Source organism: Aspergillus ruber (assembly GCF_000600275.1).
Source record: "Aspergillus ruber CBS 135680 unplaced genomic scaffold scaffold00038, whole genome shotgun sequence".
NCBI lineage: Eukaryota > Fungi > Ascomycota > Eurotiomycetes > Eurotiales > Aspergillaceae > Aspergillus > Aspergillus ruber.
The window spans coordinates 169,420-194,729 of NW_024467334.1; the positions used below are offsets into that span (position 1 = coordinate 169,420).

Consider the following 25,310-nt stretch of genomic DNA (forward strand, 5'->3'; position numbering starts at 1 on the left):
TCTTTTTTTTTTTTTTTTTTTTTTTTTTTGCTTGGACACATGGTACACGGGGTGCTAACCTGAACAGCTGAAACATCCCTCCAGCTCCTCACTCTCAAGCTCCTGTACCTCCTCTTCACCACTCCATCCACCTTTGAGTACTTCTACACGAATGACCTGCGTGTCCTAGTTGACATTCTTATTCGAAACCTGCTTGATCTTCCCGAGGAAGCTTCCGCTCTACGACACACCTACCTCCGCGTGCTTTACCCGTTGCTCGCTCACACTCAATTGAGATATCCACCATATTACAAACGGGACGAATTGAAGCGCATGCTTAACATCCTCATTCGCGGTCAGCTCTCTGCGCAGGAGACGGACGAGGAGAGGATCCAGCATTTTGAAGATGTCGACGAAACGACAAAGCGACTCGTGATGCGATGCGCAGCGGTCGAGTGGCTGCGGGGTGTGGAACCTGAGCCTGAATCACAGGCTGCATCTCGTGCAGGATCCGTCTCCGCAGCCACCGGTGAACCCTTGGAAGCATCGCAGACCACATCATCCAGCAGCAGCTCTGACAGGGGTACTACGTCGCCAATCGGCCACCAGAAAGCCCCTGGCTCGCCTGACATACGCCATCACCACCGTAAACTGAGCGCAGTGAAACGACTAGGGATGCATCTGGAACCGGCTTCTTCGTCCTCCCTGAGTGTACTTGAGGTAGCATCTCAACATGAGAAACCCGGCGTCATCACACCAAGCCGAACAGACTTCCCACCAGGAACAGAATCCGTGCACCCTGGTGCCAAACCTAGACCGAAGATTAAACCTGAACCGCCTAAAACGAGACGATGGCGCGGACGGCGCAATAACGAGGAAGATGAGAACGTCGACAGAATCCCGGAAGACTCACAGGTACCATCTAGTCCAATTACAAGAGCTGTCACTCCTACGCCGCCTCCACCACCGCCAGGAACAGGCATTCGACGGAGATCAACAAGTACATCTTCTTCTCTCGCACCACCCATTCCTGCTCACTTGCGACGCTCTGCTTCGAATCCTCCCCCAGCTGTACCTCCACCAAGACGATCGGCAATTCATCCTGCTGTGCAGTCCCAGAACAACCAGTATAATAACCAAAGTAATCTTAATAACATGGTGCAGCAAGGGAAAGGACAGAAGCCTGAACCACCAAAGACACGTCGCTGGGGACGAAAGCAGGCGCAGCAGTCTGAGCAGAGTGATACAGGGGAACACACGGTCAGCGTTGAGGAAGCGGTACAAAACGTTTCATTGGAGTGATACATGGTCTGAAGTTTGCATTGCTTATGCATCATTGCATGGATCATTTTTTATTGCTAAAGTACAGCATATAGATGGCTATTATACAGATGTTGTATACAGTATAGCATAGAATACAACAAATTCACAAACAAAGATCACCGATTAATCCCCCAAAACCTCTCCGCCCCAAACGTCCCCTCATTATCAACCTTCCACAAATCATCAAACGCCGTAAACAACACCAGCCCAGCATCCCCATCCTCACCCTCGTCATTCTGCTCCCGAAACACCCTCCTCAAACTCTCAACAGCAACCCTTTGATTCTCCCCCGACGGCACAGCCCTCCCATTCGCAACCCCATCATGTGGCCACCCACTCTCCGCAATAACAGTCCTCTTCCTCCCCCCACTCTTCCCCTCCGTCCCCTCCGAAATCCTTCTTGCAACGTCAAACGCATAATCCCCCGCCCTGTCAGGTGTCTGCGTTGCATCGAAGAACACATGACAATTCGCCGCGCAGTAGTCAGATGCTTCACATAGTTCCGGGTGTTCGAGGAGCATTGTGTATGTGTCAACTGTTACGACGGGCCCGTTGTAGCCTGCGGAGCGGAGGATGCTGCGTGCTTGGTGGAGGGCGGAGATTACCTCTGGGATTGTGGATTGGTGCGTTTGGACTAGTTCGTTGCCGATTGCTATGGTGTGGAAAATGGACCAGCCGTTTTCTTCGCCTCCTTCGGGGACTTCTAGGTGGGAATGTGAATGTGCGACGTCGATAATGGCGTCGAGCGAATGTGGAAAATCAGAGAGATCAAATATTCCAGCGAAAACGCGGAGATTGTGTCGTTTTGCGGCTGTTGTCACGGTGGCGGTTTGGTTGCAGTCTATACCGTAGATTCTAATGAAGCCATAGTCACTATCCTCGATTTCTTTATTGTTTTCTGGCGGTAGTAGTGATGCTGAAACAAGTCTGTCGATATCAGCATTCACCTCATCTTGGGATTTACAGGTACTGTCTGTGTTGTAAGGGGAATAGGAAATTCCGAATTTTCGTTTCTTTGGTGATGGTTGTCCGGTAGGTGGTTTGCCATGGTAGCCGTGGTCGTGGCCATGGTAATGGTTGTGATTGTAATGGTGGCGAGGTAATGAATCTAGCCCTGGTTCCTCTATTTCGGGTGGTAAATGTTGATCTGGATCATCTCGTTTGTGGTGTTGGATGTTATTATACGAGATACCTGTGCATTAGCATGGGGTTAGTCCAGACATTCGATAAGGGTCAAATAGAGAAAGGGGAATACCATGAGGAGCTGCAACTGCAATTGCGAGCAGGGCATATATTGTTATCAAAGCTTGGGCGAGATGTCGCATGTTGATCTTGGGTTTGTTTTTCTTGTAATCGCATATATTGATTGGCTTTGGTAGGTAGCAACCCTAATCAAGTATACCGTATCCGATGTACACTCGATCAAAGTAATTGGGGGTATCAAGACGTAAAAAGCCTCGAAGAAGCAAGTTAGTCCATAGCCATAGTCAATAGAATAACTAATCCAAATCCAACAATCCCAATACAAATCTCAAGCACCCCGCACTGCGAGCATGTAACAGACAATAAACCAACCCTACCAACGAAATCCCATTCAATCCAATCCAACACAGTAACACAATGCAATGCAACACTTTCCAACTCCTAACACACGGCCCCAAGAATGAAGAATGTCCCACAAACCTGATTCAAAGAAAATGTTCCTTCCGCGGAATGCCTGGGGCTAATAACCTCCCAGGAATGCGTGGCCGGGAAGGAGCTCGTGGGATCTAGATGCGATTAAATACTCCGGACTCTGGGGTAATTTAATCAGGAATGATTGTACATAGCGATATGATGTCTAATTTCTGTGTTCCCTTGAGGCCCTTGAGGGGCAAAGGGGTGTGGTACTCCTAGAACAGAATGCTGTGTGTCTTGGCAAGGGAAGGTTTGTGGAGGGGGAGACATCAAGGGAGTTACGACATTGGTTTTCCGTTTTACCATGTTTTGATGCCATCTGCTACACTTAGTACTCGATTTGCCTAATTCTTGTTAGCAGGAAATTCCAACTATGCTTTCGGCATTAGGTATTAAGTCAATCCGTATTAAAGATGTATGAATTAAGTCTAATAATGCCCACGTCGAAAGCAAGAAAACATGACCAAAACAGATGCGAAGCTGAACAAGACTCGCCAACAGAATCAAAAGAGTCAGTGTTTTAGTACAAGGCGGCCACTGTGCAAAGGGATAGCCAAACCATCCTCTTCGTAGACATGCTATACAAATAGTGTATGTAGGGTCGATAATAATAGACAGGAATTAAAGGTGAACTAAAGAAGCGGGCCGAGAATGAAGAAGCCAACGTAACCTTATGAAACACAGGGAAAACCATGGCAACATGAATGTCATGAACAAACTTCGTTTTTGTAGTCTAAACAGTAAGACATTACTTCTTCCTGTTGACGATTTTCGTAATAGCATGGCGGATTATTGTCCCTGCCTTTTCAATCTCTTTCCGGGTCAGGCCGGTGGTCACGCAGACCTTCAGCGCCGGAAGAAGGAGCTGCCTGGGTTCAAAATTGTCATCGAGAAACTTCAAACGGGTAACGAGGACTCCATTTGCCGTGCACTAGAACAGTTAGACAAGCTTTAGGTTATCAGATGAAGTGAACATACCTCATCAACAACATCCTGCAACAAAAACTGTTGGTCCTCAAACGACAATCTCTTAGCAGCAACCACCTCAGGCTTAAGAGGCAGGATGAGGATAGGGTTCTCCAGAGCGCTGGTGCAATAAACCCAGTCACTGCGAGGAACCAACTGTGCCCTCATAACCTTGGTTTGTTCCCGTAGCTGAGAGACGATATCGGCGTTATTTTGTAAAAGGTTAATCGTCTCACTGGCAGTCGTAGACAAAAGGGCGGGCAAGGCGGCAGAGAATGTGTATGCCGCTGCAGAGATACGCTGGTGATGGACGATTTCCTCCGAACCAGCGCAGAAACCTCCGCCTGCGACGAGTGGGCCGGCCAGCGATCCCACAATCATATCAACCTCCGCTGCATCGACATTCTGGTGTTCCGTCACACCGCGGCCAGTCCGTCCAAGGACACCGAACGACCAAGTCTCGTCGAGGATAAGTCGAAATTTGTACCTAAGTTTCAGCTCGATCTGCCAGGATCAGGTTAGCGCAACGTCCCAAAGATAGTTCAGGAAGGAAGGGTGCATACAATCTTAGGCAAATTCACCACATCACCGTGTGCCTCAAAAATACCCTCAGTGATAATAAACCTCCTAGTGAGCGGCTTCCTGGCTTGCTCCTTGGTAACCTTGGCCAGAACCCTCTCCAGGTCCTCCATATCATTATGTTCATACCACCGCACAATACTCCGAGAAATCTGGATACCCTTCCGAACAGCAAAGCTAACACCCTTATCCGCAACAATGATATCACCACGCTTCGAAAACGCGGGGATAACACTGGAAATTGTTGAGAACGCCTGCGCATAGATGATACAGGCCGGAGTACCGAGGTATGACGCCACATCCGCTTCAGTCTTCATGTGCACATCCTGCGTACCGTAAAATCCACGTGGACCACAGGGACCGACACCGTAGTCGCGAAGAGTTTGGATAGCCTTTTCCTTGAGCGATTCGTTCGTGTTAAAGTTGTAAAAGTTGACGGATGCGAGGTTCATGACGGTGCGACCATTCGAGAGCTTGGATTTGGGGCCGACGGGACTATACGAGGCGTCAGTGAAAGCATTCACACAGAAACAGAGAATCATACCCAACAATAACAGTCCTCTTCTCAACCTCCATCTCCTCCAGAGGCGTAGGGCTTCCCACCAACGGCTCCGGCGTCCATTCATCAATCAAATCATCAACTTCATCGTCCGAAAGTTGAACAACACCAGGCTTCGTCGAATACTTGGGCGCAAGCAAATACCGCACAGCGAAAAGGAAAAGGAACAATTCGACCATCGACCGAATGGGGTCATCTTGATAACTCGACTTCACATAGCGAAGGAAAATAGCAGATCCGGGGAGCTGATGGAACAGATTTGCTAGTTCATGGAGGTACTCCGAAAGGAGACGTTGGGTCTCCTGGATATCCATGACTGAAAAATGGACAGCGCTCGCGGCGCAACAATCGAAAGGGAGTGTCAGAAGTGAGTATCTGTTGTGGTTCAGAGGAAAAAAAAAAAGAAGTGATATAAATGAACGGGATGGACAAGGAGTCGAGGCGTACAGGACAGACGTCGGGGATTGATTCAAGGAGCGACGCGGAAGTCGAGCGGGAAGGCACGTGACCCCAAGATGCATAATTTTATGAATCGAGAGCAACTACGCGGTTCTACTAATAGAACATAATACCCTAGTATATGATAATCGTTGCATTTGCTCTAATTCACAAAAAACGAGGGAATCAGCGAAATCGAGAAAGCCGGTAATGAAATTGAGAAACGATTGGAAATCTAATGAGGGAACAGAACACCGAGAATACAAGCAGTAAACACAAAAATGGGCTTCATTAAAATGGACACAAAACGACACGAAGAGAATATATCAAAAGAACCGCTGGGTTTATCCCCTTTCTTCCATGCTTTCTGTATTTTCCTTTTCTTGGTTCTTCTCTTTCAAAGACATTGGATACGTTATACAGCTCGTGTTGATGCTCCAGGGGCTGAAAACTCAGCAAAACGGGGGGGGGAATGGAGAAAACGCCCTTTCATGACAATAGAATTGAAAATTTAAAAAACAAAGTACTTTAAGAACTTGCGGAACCAGATGGAGTGGGCGCGCCAAAACCGCTGGTAATCGCCTGCATGCCAGGCGGCAGGTTGCTACCAGTGTACCCATCGATGGTGTTGTTGTTCTTGTCGTCGAGAGGTTGCAACAGACCACCACCAGCGACGCTCGACAGAGGATCAGAGTCAAGACCCAATGCGCCCTTGTACTTGCGAGCGACCAGGGGCACAACAAGCAGGACAAGGAAAAGAATGAGCATCGTGAAGTAGAGAATGGCAAAACGGATAACTCTTCTCTTGCGAAGCTTCGACTGCTTCAGGGAGTAAATGGGAGGACGGATTTGACGACTATAGACAGAGTTAGATACGGTTCAAACAGATGGAAAGCTGGGGTAGAAACTTACCTTGGCCGCAACCAGAACAAACAGACAGAGTGGAACTTGTCCACGAAAGGAATGCAGAGAGCCGGCAACATGAGGAAAAGAAGAAGGTGACCCAGAACAAAGTCGGCAGAAAAGTAACCCAGTTCGGTGATCTTACACAAGAACTCACGGCCGGGCTGCGAGACGGAGTGCCAACCCATGCTGTACCATTTACCGGTCCACCAGGCGATGTTGGACTGATCGTGCTTGAATTCACGAGTCAACGCCAAGCAAATGATCAGCTTGTAGATGAACCGCTGAATGGCAATCATGGCAATCATTCCGAGAACGCAACGAGGCCAGGACCATCCCTCAAGGAAGAACATAACCTCGAAAATGGCAAGCAGGACGATCACAGCAATAGCGTGAGCGATGGCAGCGAGAACGGCACCGAATTTCTTGCAGCACATGCTGAAGAGAGGACCCATACAACAGGCCATACCGAAGAAGGCACCTGACACACCAGCGTTGATACCAATGGGACCGAAAGCAACGATGGCGATACGTAAGATAGGATCAGATTGGTTTTTGTCGTTTGTTGTCTTCTCAATACCGGTTCTGGAGTTGATGTAAAAGTACGGAATAATGGTGACACCGACCAAGATCAGAGGGATGAAGATCTCGCTGTAGAAGACGTTGGAAATGCGCGCCCTTGGCACGTCACCAGCGCCTTTCTCCGACGGAACACCGAGCAGCTTGCGCTTGTAACCGGTGATACGGGTACGGGACAGACGGCAGAAACCGATCCACGAAGACTGGTGGGTACGAGAGTTACCACGAGACAGCCAACGCAAATAGTCACGGTAGTCGATGAAAAAGTCGTGCCAAGCGAACTGGTGAGGGTTGAACAGGAAGGGCGAAATGCACAACGCGAGCAGAGAGACCCAGAACCAAAGTAGAGATGCCGTCCAGACGGTAGATGTCGAGAACAGAAGCATCAGCAACAGACGGGCACCGGTGTAAATGGAAGGACCGGCGAAACGCGAGTACAAGACACCAAACGGAATACGTGCCGTAGCGAAACCACGACCAGTACCAATGTAACGGGCACCACCGAAAGATAAGTTCTGGTGCACTGCGTTGGCGTAGATTTGACAGACAAACACTTCGAACATGAAGGAGAACGATCCGAAGTGTTTGGCCAGACGCATAGCCATACGCCAGAGACCCCTCTCCGTCAACTCCTGAACGGCCAAGGGCACGAACGAAATGAAGAACACGATGAAAATGGAGATAACGCAACGGTTGATCCAGTCAATGACAGGAGTCAGGTTGGCACAGTAGGTCGGGCGGAGAGGGTCCGTAATAGGCAGGTCAGAGTTGTACTTGCAAGTGATGGTCTCGTGTCTCAACGCTCCCAAGTTGATCAAGACAATCATGAACATCTGCACCGACAACATAATGAACATGTTGTTGATGTGGAAGCCAGGGTGGGCGAAGTAGAATGACAGGAAGCGGTCAAGGGGCAACTGTGTACCCAGGTAGTAGTATTCACGGGAAAGCATCTGTTCACCCATACCAGTACCAATCTTGGTGGTGAAGTTGAGAATGGAACCAAAACCAAGATCACGACCTTTACCACACTGGAAGTACTCGCAGTGCTTGATCCGACCACCACGGAGAATAGCATTCATACCAATGTAGATATCTTCGTTCAGGTGCAATCCCTTCTGAGCCTTGGAGACACCTCCACGAGTCGTCATGAAAACACCGTTCAGGAAATCAGGGTGACCATAGTGCAGTTTACCACCGATCTGGGCGAGAGTACGAGCGAACAAGGTACCGAACGTCTGTTCCTTTCCGGCCGCGACATCACCAAGAACACCGACGTTCTCGGAGAAAATGTATTCACGGGCACCAAGAATGGCAACGGGGTTGGTGTTAGTCGTGGGGATACCGGGAGTGTAAGGAGAGACGTTGTCCGTGGTCAACTCTTCGAATTCAGCAAGAACGCTACGGATCTTCAAGCACTCTTCGAGATAGTTGTCTTGGTTGGCATCGATGAGCTGGATGTACTCGCCACGGTAGAAAATGATGGCATGGTTCTGGTTGTCCGACTTTCCATCGCCAAGAATGGGGTTACCAGAGAGCTGAATCCTGAACTTGGGCTTGCGCATGTTGTTCTCAAGCAGTTCACAGTGTCCGTCAATCAAGGCCGAGTAGAGACGGGGCTCCTCGCCCTCGTTCGCCGGTGGCTCTTCGTCGAGATAGGCGATTTGTAGATCAGGATAGGCACGGAGAAGGAATTCGGTGTTCTCGCGCTCCTCCTTGTTGAACTTGGCGTAACGCTGCATAGAGACACTGATCTTGAATTTGCGGCGAGCCATTCTCTCGAGTTCACGTTCGAGCTTTTCAGAGTTACCGCCGAACATCTGAACAACCTCCGGGTTCTCCACACGGTATAGAAGCTTGATGGCCCGGCTGTAATTCATGAAACCAGAGATGGTACGGTACAGAGTTTGCGAGCGGAGAGAAGACCAGATACGGGTACGAAGAGTGTACTCAGGAGCGGCAGACTTGAAACCAATACAGTAGAAGGGCAGATCGTCGATCTTGCTCTTGGCCACATCCTTTTCGTTCTTCTCGGGTTCGCCGTTGAACTGAGAAGTCTCATCGGCCAAGATCTTGGTGTCCTTGACGAAGCAATCCCACTCGTGAGGATGCAACTGCTTCAGATATTCCAGCAGTGTGACACGAGAATAAGGCTCATCCTCACGAATGATCTCACGAAGGGACAACAGGATCTTTTCGCTGTAGTGAGGGATCAGGACGGTGAATGTGGGCATGTTATCTACCGGCAAAGGCTCAGGCATAGGAGTGGAGAGAGATTGGGCGAAGAAAGAGATACGACGCTCAGCTTCACTGCCGGCCGGGAAGAACTCCGTCTTGAAAGACTGGTCTTCCTGGGAAACGAAGAAGGTAGGGGCACGGAGGGTCCGCTTGCCTTCCTGTTCAGAGGGCACCTGGTGGTACAGGAGCTTCTGGACATGGTCAATGGCCAACAGGTGTTCACGGTACATGGAGATGATGATGGCGTTCCAAACTTGCGAGATCAAGACCTTTGGCTTGTACTTGATCTCCATGTCGGTGGTGGCGAGAACCTTGGAGTAGATACGCTTTGGCAGACGGGAGAAAATATTTCTCCAAGGTGACCAGATCGAGACACCAAGGTAAAACGACCGAGCGACCGAGAAGACCGTGTTACAGATAACGTACCAGAGGTAACTATCCAGGAAGAAAAGCGTCAGATCCATGAAGAACATGAGACCGAGCAAGATCTGAGGCTGCTTGTAGCACAGGACATCTCCGACGTATTTGATACCAATACACTTCTTTAGAGCCATGGGTGACAGAATCCGGATTGGGTCTTTGAACGACAGCGTCAAGAAGAAGTACGATTCCGACAACTTGGCGCCAAAGACGCAAATCCAGAGACCATAGGACATCCACATGTCGTTCCCTGAGAGACGCGGGAAACTGGCAGTGAACGTCTGGCTGGCAACATACTGGCGGCCGTGCTTCTTCATATAATTACCGAAGAGCGCGCCCAGAGGCATAACAGCGAAGAAGACGAACGTAGCCAACGCGACGAAGAAGTGAACGATACCAATGATCAGGGGAATTGGGTCCTTGACCTTGTTACCCCAACCGAAGACGAAAACACCGGGGGCCAGGTTTATGATGAGCATGCCGAGAAGGAACATCAAGCGCTTGCTCAGGTGCTGCGCACCAGCCCATCGGCGTGGAACGTAGAGCCATTCGCAGATCGTAGCCATAACCTGAATAAAGGAAACCAGAGCACCGCCAAAACCGACTGCAGACCAGTAGTAGGCACCCGGGGGCTTGTTGTCCAATTGTTGCTGATAGTTCTTGGTGTAGATGGTCGGAGCGTTGTAGGCAGTGAAGAACCAGAAACATCCCAAATGGATGACCCAGATACGGTTGAAATTGGTCACCATGTGGAACCACGAACGAGTCTCCTTGTAAGTCTTGAAAAACGCCTTTTTCCAGTTGACATCCTTCAGTTTGGTCCACCGCTCGCCAATAGGAATGTCCACCAGGCGGGTCTTGTCCTCGAGCTTAATCCGCTCGATACCTTCAGGGTACCAGAAGAGCTGGTTCATGTCATCGTAACCAATAACCTTGTTGTGATCATGTTCCCGACGGACGTACTTGCCATCCACAATTTCGTAACACTGGTCCCGGCAGTACTGGTACAGGGGGGTGACCACCTCATTGAGGTACGTAAATTCCTCAACAGGCTCCACGCGGTTCTGGCATTCAGGGGTTTGATAGTAGTCATCGGCGCACTTAAAGATGAAGCAGAGACATTCCGGCAGGAACCGAACCTGATTAGCTTCACCCCAGCACATCAGATACAGAGCTAGCTGGCGGACCCGGTCGTGCTGTGACATGCGGTTCATGCGGGTCTTCCATCTGTACTCGGCCGCTTCCAAGCTGTTGTCGCCCTCCAAAGCCTCGAGAGTCTCGTCGACGTTTTCGGGGTTCTCCTGCGCGGCCTTCTTGGCGGCCTTGCGGGCCTTCCGCGTCTTGCGGTCCGCCTTTCCGAGTTTCATGTTGGCAAAGCCGACCGCCTCATCGAGATCCAAGTGAGCAGCGAAGTACCAGCGACGGTAGTTGGCATTGTCACCACCAATGTAATCGGCGTGCAGAGAAAGCAAGGCCTGGTTTGGAGTCATACGGGAAGCACGCGAGTCAAGCAATGTCAACAGATGGTCGTACATGTTTCGCATGCTGTCCCGCTGAAAACCGAACTTGTTGACGAGATCAAGGAAGATGTCTTCAACCTCCTCCTTGGAAACCGGCACCTGGGCATCCGATGACCAAGCCGGGTAAGGTTCGCGAGAGCGCTGACCGGGCGGCAAGGCATTTCCATAGTCCATACCATACACGGGCGTCGAAGCACCGGAGGATCGGTTGGCGCCGTAGGAGACTTGCGAGGATGGGGGACGGTAGCTGTATCCCCGGCCACCGTACTGGCTATCGGCATAGCTGTTGTAGCGATCATCTCCCCGGCCGTAGTAGTCCATATCTGCGGCGCGAGCAGTCTCGGACCTCATGGTGAAATCACTGAAGGTCTCGGACTCATCTTCGGAATCACCCCTGCGTCGACCGCCGCCGTAACTCTGATGGCCATTACCTCCGTCGTAGTACGGCTCGCCGTAGTAGCCATCCTGCTGGCCGTCGTAGTAACCAGCCTCCTGGCCATAGCCCTCACTCGGGTAGTATCCACTGTATACCAGTCAGTATTTCCTTCTGTTCAAGGGATGGGAGGCACATACTGTTGATCGTAGTAGCCATCGCCATAGTCATTGGGGTCATAGTACCCTTGACCGTGTTCGTCTTGGTAATAGGAATCACCATGAGGATGGCCGTAGCCATCATCATAGTGACCTCCCGGGTATCCTGACATAACGGGAAGTCGCTATAATCGATTTCTCTTTCACGCTTTCTATATTCATGGCAAGGGGAACTGGTTAGCCTCTCCAGTTGTCATCACGACAGGTCCGGCCAGGTCATCTTACATGAACAGTCACCCATCTAAAAAAAAAATTAAGTTGTCGGTGTAAGAACTCTCTTTAAGAGCATTAAGATGCAAACGATTCGAGCAAACGAGTATCGTGAGGCAACAGTCCTATACGGGTGGTTCTTGGACTGAAACGATCCTGCGTCGATGAAACAAGACGGTAGTCGGATTTTAAGAGAACGAATGGACGGTAGAAGGGAAAAACGAAAGAATAATAAAGGTCAAGATGATAATTAGGAAGCCACCAGACAGAGCTGCACCTGCGTAGTCTAAAGACAAGAGGCGGTAGTGGTAGACAACAACCTCCCTCCGGCAGTCCTTCTTTCCTCTAACGAGAGAAAAGCCAGAAAAGAAGGAAGGGGGAGTCAAGCGTAGGAAGTTGTCTAGGAAAAAGACGTTTCAAACGACAACAACCAAAAAGGAAGAAACGAAGAAGAAAAAAGAGCGAAACCGGCAAAAGAAGGAAGAGGGAAGAAAAGGAAAGGAAGAGAGGGAGGGAAAGACGCGAACAGGAAAAAAGAGAGTGTGTGGTGGTTTAGCGGTCGGTGGTGGTGGTGATTACTACTAGTGGTGGTCGAGGAAAGAAGAGATGGGCCAAAGACTTGAATGGCCCAGCCTTTGCAACCGGGTTATTTTGGGAATCAGGATCTGCTCATTTTACCGCTCATACGCAACAGTACACGATACCATACACTTTACGCTTCCGGAAGACCTTGTGGTTGGCCGGTGCCTTACAGTCCCATGCAGCAGTACCTGGTTTTGATTATATTTACCGGTATGTACCAGATGTATACAATACATATCTTGTATGATACGCTGTTATTACACCACGCTCAAGCCACATCCCCTGATGGGGGCTGGTGCAAGTTCCTACAACAGCACATGATTGGTTTATGGTGTCCCCACAATTACAATTCAACACTTGTTCAATTCAGCGAACATACTCTGGAGTACTCACCGTGCACAGTATGAAGTGTAGAGAATAGAACCAGAGTGAGGATTGTGCCTGCATTGTATTTTAAGGTATATGCAGACTCTGTAGCCTCTAGTGCTTATGTGCAAGCTCCTTTAGAAAATACGAACAATAGGATTCCATGGTATCTGGACGGCCCCTGAGACTTGTCTCCACCGCCCGAAAACACATACCGACGTGTCGGTAATACCAATACACCATATTTACGTACAAGTCCATCGTTTCCGTTGTCCTCGCTTTTCACGACTGGTATGAAGGGATGGCATCACCATCGCCATCGTTCGTTGCCATCATCGATAATCATAATATTTACTGCACTCGTTCTCCTCACTATTTGCATTCGAATAGTGGCAAGTCCCTGCATGCATTGCTAAAAAAGTTCTCTAGTACGTACTTTGTATCCGAGAACCATGGGAGGAAATGGAGCCCGGACTTATATCAATACATAGTGCTTTATTGTAGACAGCGAAGCTCCATGGAACCATGGATAGAACACTCTATACAGCAATTTGACTTTGACTGTTGTTGAATGTATTCGTACTTGCACTTTATTCTGTTCAAGCACACAAAGTATCTCTTGCTAGCCATACCCATTGTATTCGATATCGTTTGCGGCTGGTGAATCGCCACCTTTACTCATAATCCCCCTTCTCGGCTATCCCTGAATGCATGGGGGTACAGTACGAATTACAGGCGACCAGTGCGGAATAAGTCATCCTGTATCATCAAACTAGCTTTTCTATTCTAGAAGCTAAGCACCAAAGTTCCCCTACTGGTCTATTTTAATTAACCATCTGTCTGTCACGGGAGATCTCCTATTATCAGTCTATTCTATGAGTTTTCCATACAGATGTGTATGGGATATTGTATGCACGTAGAGTACTTGTACAGTACAGTAACAGTACGGATGGATTAACTTATGTTTCAGATATATCGGGAAATCGATCGTTTTCAAAAAGCAAGCCCACCAATCATACAAACTTCTGCGCTTCTTTTTCGGCCTCGACTCTTGCCACCGTTCCTGATTTGCTTCTTTTTGCTTATTTGGGTCTGTGGTGGATGCAGGGTGTGGTGCACAAGTACAAATCCAGTACGGGAGATACGGAATCTAATTTCAATCGGGAACTGCTGGAGTAAAGTACATAGTGCTAATACGGAGAAAAGCGAGTATCCATTTTATTCTAGAAGGAATCGAGACTCCAGCTAATAGTTGTCAATAAATTGTCAAATAATTAATTAAAACATTCCATCGTTCCATACCGATTACCAGGTAAAATACTCCGTACCTAACGAAATACAAATACTGTGGTCGCACGTTCCTGTTTAGAGTTTATCAGCTTACTAGCCACAGTTTTTTGAGACTGGATCCTAGAACCTGGTGTCGTCCATGGTAATTGTACATTCCTCACTCAATAATTGACTTTCTTCATAGTCTCACATCTCATTTTTGGACCTGCCACTCTCACCACTCCTCTACAGAGTATGCCTAGTACAGGTACTCCATGCGAAGTTTCTCAAAAGGACTCACTTGTACCGAGAAATAATTCAGAACTCGCCTCATACACCAATCCGAAAATAACAACGAAACTCCACATCGCCTGACACTAATCTGCAACTAAAAAATAATCAGGGGATGCTGGCTCTATCTGGTTGGTTCCTGATGGACCCAGTTAAACCAATCGGATACATCCACTAGAAAGGGTGGGCTCGTCCCAAACGGTGGCAAGATGTACTTTTCTGTAACCCCGTACGGACGACTCAAGTCCATACGATATGGTTGAACAAGAAAAGAGTACTTGTACAAAGTAAAAGGGGTTTGTTGCATGATCCTACGGGAATTCAACGGTGTGGTTGCTCTGTACGCCAGGCAACAAGGCAGCAAGAACAGTAGTATCCATCCAACAGAGTATTCTACTCGTACATTTCCATCATCATCAACACGATACATCATCACATCTAGAATGCTCAAGAGTACGGACGTCAGCGATCTTCAACCACATGAGCTTGGCCTTCTAGTCAATGCCTATCCCGTCCACGAGTACACCGTACGCTCGCCCCGAGAGATTTCGGTCTCAGTAATGAAACGATCGTCAGGGCACAACTCGCGCATACTCCGTAGAAACAGCAGAATACAACGCACTGGTGGCAACGTGGACATGTACTCTGTGGGAACAAGATCATCCGGTGATCCGGGCGTTGATTTGTCCGCTGTCATGCATCACCGTCGAACACGGCCACACTGGACGGCACAGAGGAATATCACAACTTTTGTGCTCTGTAATCCAATCGCATCACATACGGCTTTCGGAGATGGTTTCATATGTTGGTGGCGGATTCCGACAGAGTTCCGCGCTCGGTTAGTAGCTGATGTGTGTGTACGTACGAAGTACAGAGTATAGAGTACTCCGTGACTGTGATCTAATCAATCTTTTCTACCTGTACTCCAGAGTAAGACAATTATGTCAAGGCGCAAGGTATGGATCAATGCTTGACCGAAAACGAGAATCATATATTGTAATACAGCTCCAGTGGTTTGTGTAAACGCCTTCAGTTGTCCGCTCAATCAACGACATTACTAGTGTAGTTGATAAGCAATATATATATCATCGCATATTCAGGATAAGTTTGCTAACCTGTTCAATATACATCGTGGAGCCCCTCACCCTCCCCTGAGATCTATCCACTGGCATAGCGCACAGTAGAGGCTCGAGACAGAAATTTTACAGCTATTTCAGCACGAATAAAATATCGAGCTGGATCCTGGCGGATGGGGTTCGATAGTATCATTCACTCAAGTGTACTGCGAGTGGTACTCCGCACGGTGTAGGAATGCGGCATCATGTGCAACGGATATATACTTCACCACCGCAGTCTGCTAGCACTCTCCTAGAAGAAACCACCACGTACCAATGGGGACTTTTCTGACGTGCCAATCTCACAACTCTTAGGGCAACGACCCCAAGTCAAATCTACTCAATAGGCTTTTGACATACCCCAGAAAATCCAATGTGGTACTCCATAGTACAGCAGACCGACGGTTAGTTAGGTGGTACCCATCACCCTGATGAGAATAAAAATAGCATGTTTGCTACTCCGTACTCCGTAGCCAATCTGACTCGGGGTCGTGTCCAGTGTGTCCTTTCTTCTGGTACCGCATAGGATGTGAAAGGATCTGATATTAATAGCATCGTTGTCGCAACAGAGCACTCGTACTACGTACTCTTTTCCGTCCTATCCATAAAACGTCTCCAGACAATCGATTGGATTGCGTGACGGTAGCCTGAAAAAAGGATGAGCAGTTGTGGCAGAGAGCCTATTAACATTCATCTCGACTCTAAATAGGAGATTTTGATCTTCTTATATTCCGTTCCGCCCCATGCAGTATTCCGCATAAGATATTGAACTCGACCGTCGGGGGCTGTGAGCTTATATATCCTGACATCGAAATACTCCGGAGTATACCCATCCAGGCTTGATAACTATCAACTCCAGACCAAGGTTTTTATATATCCGACTGTAGTCAATCAATACCATGCAGACGCCCATTGACAGCGCTGCCAAGAAGCCCAGCAGTTAACTGTTCTCCTTGACCCTTGTTTCAGGAGTGGAACAAGATTGCGCGTTGTTCCGGTTGGTGATATCACGGGGCGGCTCCCATGGGAAGCGGCAGTCCCTAAACGAATCAAAAGCCGCTGCTCTGCGGATCGTCGGCCTGGATCGTTGTCTTTGTTCCTAAATAGGAAACTCTTGGCAGGATTAGTGACTCCACCAGCCCCGGTGGATTCGGCGGGCTGTGTTGACCCTGGAAACTCTGAGTTAGCAGCCAATAGAAGCTCTCAATTGTCTCAGGGACATGCTCCATCCAGGGACCCGTCCACTATGGCTGGCTCCTTTCACCTTTTTTTGGGGTCGACCCCCTTCAGCCCCCCGTTTCAGCGCTTCTCTTTCTTTTTACATCCACATCTTCCTTTCAGCCCTCTCTTCCTTCCACTCTCACTCTTCAAAAGTCCTTACGGCGATTTCGCTGTTGTCTCTCTTTATTTCAATCTTTTTCTGTACACATTCGTTCTGTAACATTTCTTGACACTCTTTTTATACCAGTCTCTCCTTTTTGCTTGACGTACGCCCGTCATGAAGCTTACCAACGTTGTCGCTGGTGCGACTCTCTTTGCCAGTACCGTTCTGGCTGACTTGGACCCCATTGTCATCAAGGGCTCCAAGTTTTTCTACAAGAGCAACGACACCCAGTTCTACATCAAGGGTGTTGCTTACCAACAGGAGTACTCGGGCCCCAAGTCCGATACAGACAACTTCAAAGACCCCTTGGCCGACGCCGATGCTTGCAAGCGTGATGTCCCCTACCTTGAGAAGTTGGGTGCCAACACCATCCGTACCTACGCCATCGACCCCAAAGCCGACCACAGCGAGTGTATGAAGCTGCTCCAGGATGCCGGTATCTACGTTATCTCGGATCTGTCCTCTCCCAGCGAGTCCATCGTCCGCAACGACCCCAAGTGGGATGCCGATCTCTACAGCCGCTACGTCAGCGTCGTTGACGAGATGTCTCAGTACTCCAACGTCATTGGTTTCTTCGCTGGTAATGAAGTCTCCAACCAGGCCAACAACACTGACGCCAGTGCCTTCGTCAAGGCCGCTGTCCGTGACATGAAGCAGTACATCAAGGCCAAGAACTACCGCAGCATGGGTGTTGGTTACGCCACCAACGACGATGCTGACATCCGTGAGAAGATGGCCAACTACTTCAACTGCGACAACTCTGATGACAGCATTGACTTCTGGGGTTACAACATCTACTCGTGGTGTGGTGACTCCAACTACCAGAAGTCTGGTTACAAGACCCGTACTGAGGAGTTCAAGGACTACTCCGTCCCTGTCTTCTTTGCTGAATACGGTTGCAACGCTGTCCAGCCCCGTAAGTTCTCTGAGGTCGAAGCTCTCTACGGCAAGCAGATGAACGATGTTTGGTCTGGTGGTATTGTCTATATGTACTTCCAGGAAGAGAATGACTACGGTATGTCCTTCTCCCTTTCCCCACAATAGACTCACGTAACAGAAAACTAACATGACTAGGTCTCGTCTCGGTTGATGGCGACAAGGTCAGCACCCTCGACGACTTCAACAACCTCTCCTCGCAGCTCGCCAAGGTCAAGGCTACCGGTACCAAGAAGAGCGACTACAAGCCCACCAACTCTGCCCTCCAGTCTTGCCCCTCTGTCAACAGCGCCTGGCGTGCTGCTGCCACTCCTCTTCCTCCTTCGCCCAACAAGGACCTCTGCACCTGCATGATGGACAGCTTGGAGTGCACTGTCAAGGGCAAGATGGACGGCGAGAAGGTTGGTGAGGTCTTTGGTACCGTCTGCGGATACGATGTTTGTGACGGTGTCTCTGCCAACGCCACCACTGGTGAATACGGTGCCTACAGTGTCTGCACTCCCAAGGAGCAGCTCGCCTACGCCATGAACGTGTACTATAAGCAGCAGAAGTCCAAGGGCAACGGCGCTTCCGCTTGCGACTTCGACGGCGCTGCCACCACCAAGACCTCCAGCTCCCCCAGCGGCACCTGCTCTGCTCTCCTCAAGGAAGCTGGTTCCGCTGGTACTGGTACCGTCACCTCTTCGCCCACCGGCAACGCTAACCAGGTCTCTGCTTCCGGCTCTGCCTCTGCCTCCGGCTCTGAGGGTGCTGCCCACATGGTCGCCCCTGGTGCCGTCCGTGTTGGTGTCTGGCAGTTCGGTGCTTACCTGGCCACCGCTGTCGTCGCCGGTGCCGGTATGATCCTTCTGTAAATTTTTTGAACCGTCCATTTTATATATTTCTTCTATATTCTCCTTGTCTTATACTGCCATTGGTTTGGATTCCAGCTTTGTCAATTTGTGAATAATGTTCAAGCCGTTGGCTGTGTTTAGTCTCCCGGTGTTTTTTCGTGTGCTTCGTTTTGGGTGGTAATCCGCCGTAAATAATAGATTATATATAATACTGTCCTTGTGTAGATTGCGTAAGGACAATCTTGCAGTACTCTTGTAGTGTTGTGTGGTGCAAGGGAAATCAGGTAACTCCTTCCTGATTTGACTTCCCTCTTCTATGTTTCTATCATCATCGCCCATCGTCTCTATGCTAGTTGTCACATCTTGTTCTATGTAAGGGTTTCATGGATTTGGCTTGATTTATTTTTCAACTTTCTTCGTGGTTTTGGATCGTGTCCCTGCACAGCTTGGACTGATGATGGGACGAACAAGCAGAGGTTGTGCAAGGCAACTTTGATTCAGCTATTGTGTATAAAGTACTCAACGAATACCAATTAGACTATCCGCCCATTGTACAGATACGATGCGCAAGCATGGTCTTAACATCTTTCATTGAGTCAACTGGGTCTTAGCACTAGTTATTATCGCTGTAGCCCAACAGGCTCAGCTCCCTACTTTCGTGCCATCCTCACACACTATCTGATCACCATTCAAGACAGCCTTGACCTTGTCCAATTCATCTTCCCATGACTTCGTGGAGGGGGGGTTGTCAAACGGATCTTTGTTCGGTCCCTCCACGTCCACACGCACGTCATCCCCCAAGGTCATTGTACCCTGCGCGATTGGCTGTTTCAGACCAGCCAAAAGTTCCGGGCCTTCATCGTGCGCTAACTTGGGGTCTTCAAACACCTTGACACTGAATTTATTGTCCTTGCGGAAGAAAAAGGACGTTTCCTTGCGGATTTCGTCATTTGTGGCTGGGAAAGGCTGCATGGTCACCTCACGCCAGTCGGATAGTGTCAGGATCAAGCCATTGGAGAGCCTGTCATTAACGGCCTGTGTGTGGTCCAGATCCAGTTTCACGTTGCTGGCTGAGAGCGAGATGTTTGGGGCTCGGAGCAGCATGTGCGAGATATGAGGTTGGGCGGGTGTTCCGTATAGGTAGAAGGGCGTGAAGTCTTCAGGATACCCGAGTTCGCGATTGGATGAGTTAAGCGGCCGGCTCTTCACGATGCGATTGAGTGTGACCTGGCAATCCGAGATCCGCCGGACATACCTGAAACAGATTGAACATGTCAGTCAGGAAAGCTCGAGCGAAAAGGCGTTATTGTAAGGAAGGGGGATGACTTACTCGCCGGTCTCCTTATCTTTAACGGCGATCGAGCCCTTGAGAATGGGATGCTTGCCCGCGAGCATCTCAATTATTGTAGCCTTTATATCCTCTTTCTTGTCGGATAACCAGGCAATCTCAGTTAGTGGGTTGTCCGTCTTGAGTTGCACATACTGCGCCTTTTTACCCGAGTCAAGGTCCGCAGACAGGATAATCTGCTGGCGCTGAGTCGCCTGATGGAAGCTCGTCAGGAAGTCGAGGAATATTTCGTCAGTGCCGTACATCAAGAAGTTGACATGATAGCTTCCAGGCCTGTTCCTTGGCCAGAGAGTTTCCTTGACCTCCTTTGTGATCACCGTCTCTAAGTAGTCCATCAAGCCACCGATGAAATTCTTTTCAGTTGGGAAGGGGCTCATGACAACATTGCGCAGGACAAAGAGGTCCTGCTTTGCCGGATTGAGGTGTAGTCGTTTCATAAAGTGCAGTGCGCATGTGCCGTACAAGTCGGGCTCGAACTGGGTCGATGTTAAATACAGGGGAATTCCCTGCGGGTTTTGATCTGCCTTGGTGATCGAGAGTTGGTCAACCACTCTCTTCATCAGATAATTTGCCTCCTCAATCTCGTCATTGATCGAGCCGTCTTCGCGGTACCAGTTGAGCGCAAATGCATTGATGTTGAGGTCTGAGCCTAGTTCCCGGAGATAATCCATGATTTTGGGGTCTTCCACGATTTCTTCGTTCGATTTCTCAAGGATGTTGTTGGTAATCCATTCTCTTCGCTTATCAACTTCGGGATCCAGAGAATCATAGCCGTTTCCCTCTTTCTCCTTAGGGAGTCTGTTGAACGGGATGCAGATGTAGCGGCGTTTGCCGGTATCTTTGTCCAAGGGCTGCTTCCAGTGCATGGCCGCATAGTGGGCACTCAACTATCGACCGAGTTAGCAGGTCCATTCGGAATTTAAAGATAGCTAGGATACTTACCCGGGCACTTGTGAACGCGGCCTCTCCCAGCAAACGACCATACCCATTCTCGTCGAGACCGATAGTCTGGTTGGACAACCACGTTCCCATAGCCGCCGCACCGGGCTTGCTGCCCTCAACTCCATAAACACCAATGCTCTCCAGCGATCCTTGCGTCAGATATGGACTGGTCCAGGTCACCAGGAACCTTAACCTGCCATCCCGATACACCAGCCCACCAGCGGGGTAGGGAATATATCCGGCCTTGTGAGGATCCACGGTGATCGAATCCGCATCTTTCAGCGCCATAAAGTCCGTCAAAGTATCCTTCCGGAGAGACAGCGACGGAACCTTGTCGATGGCTTTTTTCCCATCGCCGGGTCCCTTCTTGACTTCCGGGGGGATCATACTGGCAAAATAGCCTCCCCAGGCGGCATCTGCGTGGACCAGGAACGACAGTCCCTTCTCGCGGAACTCTTTTCGAAGCTTGATGATCTCGCTCAGTCGGTCGGCAGCGCCCTCTTCTGTGGATCCCATCACGGCCACGACTGCATACACCGGTTGCTCTTCTCTCAAACAATGTTCGAGCTTCTTCTTGAGCTTTTTGAGGTCGATGTGGCCGTCCAGGTCTAGATCGATTCCTTGCATGTTGCCGGAGCCCAGGCCCGCAATGGCTGCAATCGTCAGCATTTGTGTTCAATAAATGACGAAAGGTAAATAAACATACCACCGCCCTTAGGCCATGAGTAATGCCTGGTCTTCGCGAGGAAGTATTGCCCCTGCTTCTCGAGACCAAATTCCCGCTCCAGTGCATCTTTCCCGATCGTCTGGATGTTGTGATTCCTCAAGGAATCCTCAAGGTACTTAGGCGTGATACCAAATTCTGTGTGCAGAGTATTGGCGATTCCCAAGATGGTATCAGGCCAGAGGTTCAGCAATTCCCAGAGAGTGAGATCCTTGAAGGGCTTCGTTTCCCCGAGGCAATTGAGGACCTTGAATTTATCGTTAGCGATGAAGCCGAGAGGGCCATTTTTCATGGCTCTGCGCAACGAGAGGGGGTAGAATTTCAGATTCCGTGCTGCTCATCGTCTTAGCCTGTACATCACAAGATAGAAAGGGGGAAAAGGCTACTCACCAACCCAAATAGACTCTAGATTAGCCACCGTGCCATCGCAGGTAATGTGGCCCCACGCCGTCGGACAGATGTTCCCGTTGGTATTGTATCCGAACATCTCGCACAGCTGCTTGCCAGCCTTATGTTCAACAACGGTGGTAAAAGGACTCGCCTCGACGGTGACGTTGTTAGGGTTGAACATCATCGTGGCCGCATATCCGAGGAGACCGGGCATGGTCAGGTCGGTGCACATGTGGCCTTCATACCTATAATTGATACGGTTAGATCTGTCAGGTCGGGACAGAGAGAGGAAGTAGGAAGGGGAGGTACCGTGGGTGCCAAAAAGGAATCGAGTGTTCTCCCATCAACTTCGCAGTCAACTTCAACGCTTCGTTGAACCTTTTAGTGATCATTTTGAAGGTATTAGACTCTCGAACTTCTTCTGAAATAAATACCTATCAGGCAGAATATTAGCAAACGTTGTGATATCAGTGAACGGTAAATCACACACCTCATCATCACTATGATACGCAAGTCGGGTCTTCTCAAGCTCCTTCAAGATGGTAATAAAATTATCTTGAAATACTGAGATATTTTCCGCCTTGGGACCGATAAAATACGTGCTGATGACCTCGTGAGGGTTGGTTTCGCAGCATGGTGGAGAGGGCATTTTGGCTGCTATCTCTGTTGCTGCTTTGGTTTGTCTGGTTGATGGGGGAATTGTGTGCTATTTATGCTTTGTGAGCTTCTATTGCATGGATATGCTCATATTCAGCTGACGCCATCATGTGGCAATGGACTGAGGATGCGGAGCAATTTGGGCTGCCTTGAAGTATAACTGCATGTCCTGTGGAAGGCTAGAATTGGAGACTTGCGTCACATCATGCGAGTGTCAGCTCCTACAAAAGCACGAGCATGTACTCCATGTCAGAATTCTGGTCTCAAGATCAACAGTTTGAAGATCATGGCTCGAAGTAACACTAACGGCTCTTGCAAGAGGAAATTTCAATATTCCATGAGCCCTCATGGATCTGAAGTCGGAGCATCGGATTACCAACTGACCTCGGAAGGTTATTTTCGGCTGAAACCATTATGTCAAAGATATGGGTGAGCTGAAATTTTGGAACTAGCTGCCTTGATGCATGCATGCCTGCGTGCACTACGAGAATGAAACGGGCGATGTACATCCATGTAGGTATCATCTCTTGCAGAAGCACTGCAGTACCTACCAAAATGGGAGTCTCAAAAAGCAGAATGCCAAAACACGACCCCTAAGATATTCGAAATAACGCTGCTAGGCCGTACCCGGACATTGAGATTTGAGAGAGGATGAGCGGCTTTTCTTCGATTCATCCGAGCCCTTGTTCCCTGAAGCAGCCATGGACTCCACAGTTGGGGCCTCAATTGACCAACCAACCTTGAACATGTCATACAATTTTCAGCTGCTGCGGATACCTACGGGGACTAATGCATGTCCTGCATTGTGGAGTTACAGAGTATTCACAAACATACCCAGACAAATCTCGGCAAGGCCGTCACTATTATCGTACGGGTACGAGCAAAAAATGCTGCATTTGCTATTCGTGACTACACCTACCCTCTACGAGTATATACTTCCGGCATTGGATGCATTGTGAACGCATAGCTGAGCGACCCGGTGCCGATCAAGAGGGGATTGCAGCAATTATGCAAGTTGGCCCATTTTTTGGATCCGTTGGCGAACGGGAATTGAAGAGAGCGAAGTTGACGTGGCCACGGCGGTTCTCCTTCATTCTGAATACTGGTGGGTCTTTAGTCGCCTGCTGGACATCTCCGCCCCAATTACATTTCATTATAGTGGCCTTTTGTCCGCTATGAGCTAGGGCTAGAGGGCTATGACACTATATTCGAGCCTGTCATACAGCGAACTTCCCGCGTAGACATGATGAAACCGGGATCAGAATATCCGCTGTAAGCTGAGCTGGACATCAATATCGCATCGACAGGTTACAGTTCAAGTACGTGCTTGAGGTGGTAGCCTGCAGTGGCTGGGCTGAAATAGTCATGCCACTTGAGCCCTCCCCGCTTCTGACTTCGTGTTGGTTTTCGCTATACTTTCCTATCGTGATCTACCGCTGCGCTTATGAGGATGATGAAGCTTGGTCGTGGTTCAAACAGATTGTCGAAGAACGGTTCCGTGCACCCACCGCAAGCTCTGATATGCCAGAGGCTGGAAATACACTGGAAGGAATCTTGTTTAACATCGTGATACACTGGATGACGTTTTGAAGAACCGGCTTCGTACCCGCTTTAGGGAATGGGAGGCTCATGCGATTGATATTGAGAACCCACATCGTGAAAATAGACACCTTGGGGCTGTTGGAATTCCGGGATACGGGTACTTTGTCATGGTTGATGAAGCCGCATTGCGGAGTGTGGTCAACGATGTTCCACAAGCTCCAGACGATGATATGGACGGGGAAAGCTATGTGAAATCTGTAGACGTCAGCTGGTTGCCTTTGGATGAGGACTCTTCGGTTGCAGAACTTTCTCCCGAGGAACGACAAAATGAAGGACATTACGAGCCAATAGTTGACTGCCGTGAAGAGAATGTCGGTTGGATAAAGATGGCGTCATCTATATTTAACTCCGGAATTCTACGATGCTATGGCTGATAACCCTGACGTATGGTATTGTTCTTACAGAAGTCCACCCATAACGATAATTTGGTGAGTATAGATGTTGGTGATTTTCTCTTGTGTTCCTATTTATCGCTCTTGAAATGGATCCTTTCATGTTGGGAACCTTCCTTTCATACCTTTGGAAATAGTCTCTAAATTGGCCCCTGATAAACCGCATTTCCTTTATAACATGTCCGCAGGCATATTGAAAAACCCGTACAAAATAGAAGAGCGAATTATTCCAGCGAGCAAGGTCGATTTACCGGAATTTTGTTCCAGTGGGCCAGCATACTAGTGATGCGTTAGTTCCATCTATGCGACTCAGGATTCTAATATACACCTCTAATAAGCCTTCCGTATGCTGTCTAATTAGCAACAGTGTAAGTTAGCATCAAGATAATGATTTAGTAAAAGCCTATTAGCTTTTCAACTATCGAGTGCTACGAATCTCAGCGCTTCGAGATGCTTCTTCGACCATTCGAAAGCCGACACATGAGATTGGGGCCCAA

The 25,310-nt window shown here is 49.1% G+C and overlaps 8 protein-coding genes across 8 annotated transcripts in view; 4 read left to right on the plus strand and 4 right to left on the minus strand.

The window, feature by feature from the left end:
- Positions 1-1,281, plus strand: part of EURHEDRAFT_518645 (DUF2013 domain-containing protein) — a gene marked incomplete at both ends in the record, with an annotated part of 2,427 nt that extends 1,146 nt beyond the window's left edge. Inside the window, one exon of the mRNA XM_040786700.1 lies at positions 68-1,281. Within this exon, the coding sequence (XP_040634844.1) occupies positions 68-1,281 (1,214 nt within the window). The remainder of the gene's footprint in view (positions 1-67) is intronic.
- A 137-nt stretch (positions 1,282-1,418) lies between these two features.
- On the minus strand, positions 1,419-2,309 carry scw4 (putative cell wall glucanase (Scw4); the record flags this gene model as incomplete). The annotated part of the gene is made up of 2 exons (XM_040785030.1): positions 1,419-2,180; positions 2,226-2,309. Coding segments are annotated over 2 exons (846 nt in total), but the record flags the coding sequence as incomplete, so codon positions are not given.
- Positions 2,310-3,358: 1,049 nt separating this feature from the next.
- Positions 3,359-5,533, minus strand: lcbA (serine C-palmitoyltransferase subunit lcbA). Its single transcript, XM_040783044.1, has 4 exons — positions 5,069-5,533; positions 4,509-5,019; positions 3,958-4,449; positions 3,359-3,910 (listed from the first exon to the last, which is right to left on the minus strand). Exons 1-4 carry the CDS (start codon positions 5,395-5,397, stop codon positions 3,728-3,730), a joined length of 1,515 nt encoding a protein of 504 aa, XP_040634846.1. The 5' UTR covers positions 5,398-5,533; the 3' UTR covers positions 3,359-3,727.
- Positions 5,534-5,654: 121 nt separating this feature from the next.
- Positions 5,655-12,120, minus strand: EURHEDRAFT_487693 (1,3-beta-glucan synthase). The gene is made up of 4 exons (XM_040785585.1): positions 11,998-12,120; positions 11,755-11,924; positions 6,434-11,704; positions 5,655-6,377 (listed from the first exon to the last, which is right to left on the minus strand). The coding sequence occupies exons 2-4, from the start codon at positions 11,883-11,885 to the stop codon at positions 6,050-6,052; spliced, it is 5,730 nt and encodes a 1,909-aa protein (XP_040634847.1). The 5' UTR covers positions 11,886-11,924; positions 11,998-12,120; the 3' UTR covers positions 5,655-6,049.
- A 547-nt stretch (positions 12,121-12,667) lies between these two features.
- EURHEDRAFT_254098 (uncharacterized protein) lies at positions 12,668-13,026 on the plus strand. The gene has a single exon (XM_040778118.1). It carries the CDS (start codon positions 12,741-12,743, stop codon positions 12,969-12,971), a length of 231 nt encoding a protein of 76 aa, XP_040634848.1. The 5' UTR covers positions 12,668-12,740; the 3' UTR covers positions 12,972-13,026.
- A 3,872-nt stretch (positions 13,027-16,898) lies between these two features.
- Positions 16,899-18,952, plus strand: EURHEDRAFT_416769 (putative 1,3-beta-glucanosyltransferase). The gene is made up of 2 exons (XM_040783045.1): positions 16,899-18,004; positions 18,064-18,952. Exons 1-2 carry the CDS (start codon positions 17,104-17,106, stop codon positions 18,777-18,779), a joined length of 1,617 nt encoding a protein of 538 aa, XP_040634849.1. The 5' UTR covers positions 16,899-17,103; the 3' UTR covers positions 18,780-18,952.
- A 448-nt stretch (positions 18,953-19,400) lies between these two features.
- EURHEDRAFT_465512 (pyridoxal phosphate-dependent decarboxylase family protein) lies at positions 19,401-22,811 on the minus strand (the record flags this gene model as incomplete). Its single annotated transcript, XM_040785024.1, has 7 exons — positions 19,401-20,013; positions 20,089-20,993; positions 21,049-21,701; positions 21,755-22,105; positions 22,163-22,407; positions 22,472-22,596; positions 22,653-22,811. 7 exons carry the CDS (start codon positions 22,809-22,811, stop codon positions 19,401-19,403), a joined length of 3,051 nt encoding a protein of 1,016 aa, XP_040634850.1.
- Positions 22,812-24,059: 1,248 nt separating this feature from the next.
- EURHEDRAFT_416771 (uncharacterized protein) lies at positions 24,060-25,045 on the plus strand. The gene has a single exon (XM_040783046.1). The coding sequence runs from the start codon at positions 24,529-24,531 to the stop codon at positions 24,793-24,795; it is 267 nt and encodes an 88-aa protein (XP_040634851.1). The 5' UTR covers positions 24,060-24,528; the 3' UTR covers positions 24,796-25,045.
- The last annotated feature ends 265 nt before the right edge of the window (positions 25,046-25,310 follow it).

Excerpts from the sequence above, each read along its gene's own strand:
- EURHEDRAFT_254098 (XM_040778118.1), top strand. The coding sequence starts at position 12,741 with ATGCAGCAGTACCTGGTTTTGATTATATTTACCGGTATGTACCAGATG.
- EURHEDRAFT_416769 (XM_040783045.1), top strand. The coding sequence starts at position 17,104 with ATGAAGCTTACCAACGTTGTCGCTGGTGCGACTCTCTTTGCCAGTACC. Across the intron at positions 18,005-18,063 it reads CCAGGAAGAGAATGACTACG|GTCTCGTCTCGGTTGATGGC; the intron begins GTATGTCCTTCT and ends TAACATGACTAG.
- lcbA (XM_040783044.1), bottom strand. The coding sequence starts at position 5,397 with ATGGATATCCAGGAGACCCAACGTCTCCTTTCGGAGTACCTCCATGAA. Across the intron at positions 5,020-5,068 it reads AAGAGGACTGTTATTGTTGG|TCCCGTCGGCCCCAAATCCA; the intron begins GTATGATTCTCT and ends CGCCTCGTATAG. Across the intron at positions 4,450-4,508 it reads TGGTGAATTTGCCTAAGATT|ATCGAGCTGAAACTTAGGTA; the intron begins GTATGCACCCTT and ends TGATCCTGGCAG.
- EURHEDRAFT_487693 (XM_040785585.1), bottom strand. The coding sequence starts at position 11,885 with ATGTCAGGATACCCGGGAGGTCACTATGATGATGGCTACGGCCATCCT. Across the intron at positions 11,705-11,754 it reads GATGGCTACTACGATCAACA|TGGATACTACCCGAGTGAGG; the intron begins GTATGTGCCTCC and ends ACTGGTATACAG. Across the intron at positions 6,378-6,433 it reads TTGTTCTGGTTGCGGCCAAG|TCGTCAAATCCGTCCTCCCA; the intron begins GTAAGTTTCTAC and ends CTCTGTCTATAG.
- EURHEDRAFT_416771 (XM_040783046.1), top strand. The coding sequence starts at position 24,529 with ATGGTTGATGAAGCCGCATTGCGGAGTGTGGTCAACGATGTTCCACAA.